General features: G+C 29.7%; 1 protein-coding gene across 1 annotated transcript in view; it reads right to left on the bottom strand.

Moving 5' to 3' along the window:
* Positions 1 to 2,242, bottom strand: part of LOC100160852 (ribosomal L1 domain-containing protein 1) — an 11,219-nt gene extending 8,977 nt beyond the window's left edge. The window contains exons 1-3 of the mRNA XM_029487902.1: positions 1,731 to 2,242; positions 1,520 to 1,665; positions 907 to 1,054 (exon numbers count right to left, since the gene is read on the bottom strand). Of these exons, the coding sequence (XP_029343762.1) occupies positions 907 to 1,054; positions 1,520 to 1,665; positions 1,731 to 2,159 (723 nt within the window). The 5' untranslated portion in view covers positions 2,160 to 2,242. The remainder of the gene's footprint in view (positions 1 to 906; positions 1,055 to 1,519; positions 1,666 to 1,730) is intronic.
* Between the last annotated feature and the right edge of the window lie 277 nt (positions 2,243 to 2,519).

Here is a 2,519-nt window from a genome sequence, read left to right on the forward strand (position 1 = left end):
CGATATTCACTTTCTGATCGAACAAGATACTGAAGTTGAAAATCGTAGCATTATTTCGACTACTTATCGTGTACACAGACACAAAAAAAATAAAAAAATAAAAAAACACACATCATTGTAAAATCAATACATTCATCGTTCCACTCAGAATCTAAAATGTTAAATGAAAATCTCTGTACAGGCTAAACTCTGGAACTATACTTATCACGAAGATCTGATAAGTAGATCCAGAGTTTAATCTGTGTATTTATAATTTATATAGTTAGATATATATATTATATATGTATAAATTAATGTTTGAGGGTATATTAGGCCTCTGGGAAGAATATAAGTTAATTTACAAAGGGTTAAATTTGTTTATTTTTATTTATTGGATTTTAGTACTGTTAGGTTAAGATAGGATTTTATATAAATTAATTATATTAATCCACCGTAGTTGAAATTAAGTAAAAACAACAAACTTGGTATAACTTTGATACTTTAGAGTTAAATCATACACTTACGTACAAACAGCATGGGGTCCGCAATCTATCGCAGGTAGATTGCCTACCTGATAATGTACTGCTACGAAACAGAATTTTTATCCCGGGCAACGGAAATTTAAGATAAATTTTGAGCACCATACACCGAATGTTTGTTGATTTGTATTATTATTATTTTTTGTCAATATATATATATATAAATGAATGTTTGAGTGTAGATTAGACGTCTCGGAAGAAGACAGGCTAATTTAAAAATGGTTAAATTTGGTTTTCCTAGATTCCCATCATGGGACCCCTTAAAAAAACTGATCTACAGGCCTTTAGTGTGCCAGGCAGATACCAGTATTAGATATCATAATTAATTCAATTTAACTTCATGTAGGTTACAATATATTTTCTGATAACAGACATTAAATTAACTTACAGTTTTTATATTTTTAATGCCATTTTTAGCTAATAAATCCTTATAATGATGATACGTTTTCTCATGGTCCACATTCCGACCACGTACAAGATCTGGTACTATGAGGCATATATCTGTTGTATCAGTAATCAGTGAATTTGGTAATGCTCTATAAAATACAATATTTATTAGTCATTGGAAATACATTTTGGGATGAAAAAAAAAAATAATTTTAAACATGACTAAATAGATAGGTATGATCACATTTTTACTGATACGCAGATTCCTCTTCAGACCATGACCATTACTTAGTTCTCGGCTTCTCAATGGTTATTCAAATTATCAAACATAGATAATATTTTAAAAATAAATTTAAAATTATTATTTTTGATTTATATTTTTTTATAATCTTATGACTTATCGTAGTTTTATAGTTTTGAATTTATTATTTAACTACTTAAGTCATGGTATCAACACAGTATCATATAATATTTTCATATTATAAAATGATGGCATTAAAAATTATTAGACCAATGAAATAACGAGAACTACAGTAGGCATAGTGCACTAAAATGGAAGCGAACATGTACCGATGTGATCATACCCATCTATTTAGTCATGCTTATAAACATACATTCGAACTACTCGTTTTGGACCAACTCCCATTTTAACTGCAGTAACTACCAAATGTATTGGCGTAGCCTCGTCCCATAATTCATTTTTTGGTAAAGTTGAACCATTTTTTATCAACGTAAAAAGTCCATTGACAGCGGCTTCAACCTGTAAATTAAATATTATATAACACAATTTAATATTATTAAAAACTAAAAATTATATTAATATACTTTTTTTATATCAAGTTTAGGATCACTCTCGTTAGTATTCACTTCAGTCGTCAGTTTGGATTCCAGTAGCTTCGATTTCATTGAAAGTTTTGATGCACCTTCAGCTATACTTTTCTTAGGTTTTTTCTGTTTATTTTCCACAACAGTCTTCTGGTCTCCTTTTTTCCTATTGTCCACAGTATTTTTAGGTACTTTGACGTCAGCTTTTAGTTTATCCTTGGCTGCGCTTTTTTTAACTTGTTTAGGCTCTTGTGAACAAGATATCCCTGTAAGATCGTTGCCATCCTTCAGCTCTTCAAACGCATCAGAGATTTTTACTATGTTTTTCAAAACACCGCCAGTAGGTTTCGAAAACTTTTTTTTTTGTATAGCGCCCACCAAAGGTTTTTTTGAAGGCATTTTTTTTGATGGAACAGTTTTCACTTTCATTATAAATTATAAATGTTGATGATTTTAAACTAATGCAAAAAGAAAGAACATGTGCTATGCAGTATTCACAAACAAAAACAAACTGTTGAAAAACTCCTTATCAATAATCAATATCAACACAACAGTGTGTCGTTTTAACAGAAGCTAAATTACTTTTGCGTGGAACACGATTACAAGAGTTAACATTTTTCTCAAAATCGCGATTTATCACAGATAAGGTGACACTGCTTGTACCAGGTGGTGGCCATATCAAAGTATATTTGAATCGCTAAAGGTCGATATGCAGTGTCACCACATTACTAATAATTTACTATTGTACAAATGTATAATTTTGAATTTATATTCATTATAACTATAATA

The sequence above is a fragment of the Acyrthosiphon pisum genome, chromosome A1 (assembly GCF_005508785.2).
Source record: "Acyrthosiphon pisum isolate AL4f chromosome A1, pea_aphid_22Mar2018_4r6ur, whole genome shotgun sequence".
Classification (NCBI taxonomy): Eukaryota; Metazoa; Arthropoda; class Insecta; order Hemiptera; family Aphididae; genus Acyrthosiphon; species Acyrthosiphon pisum.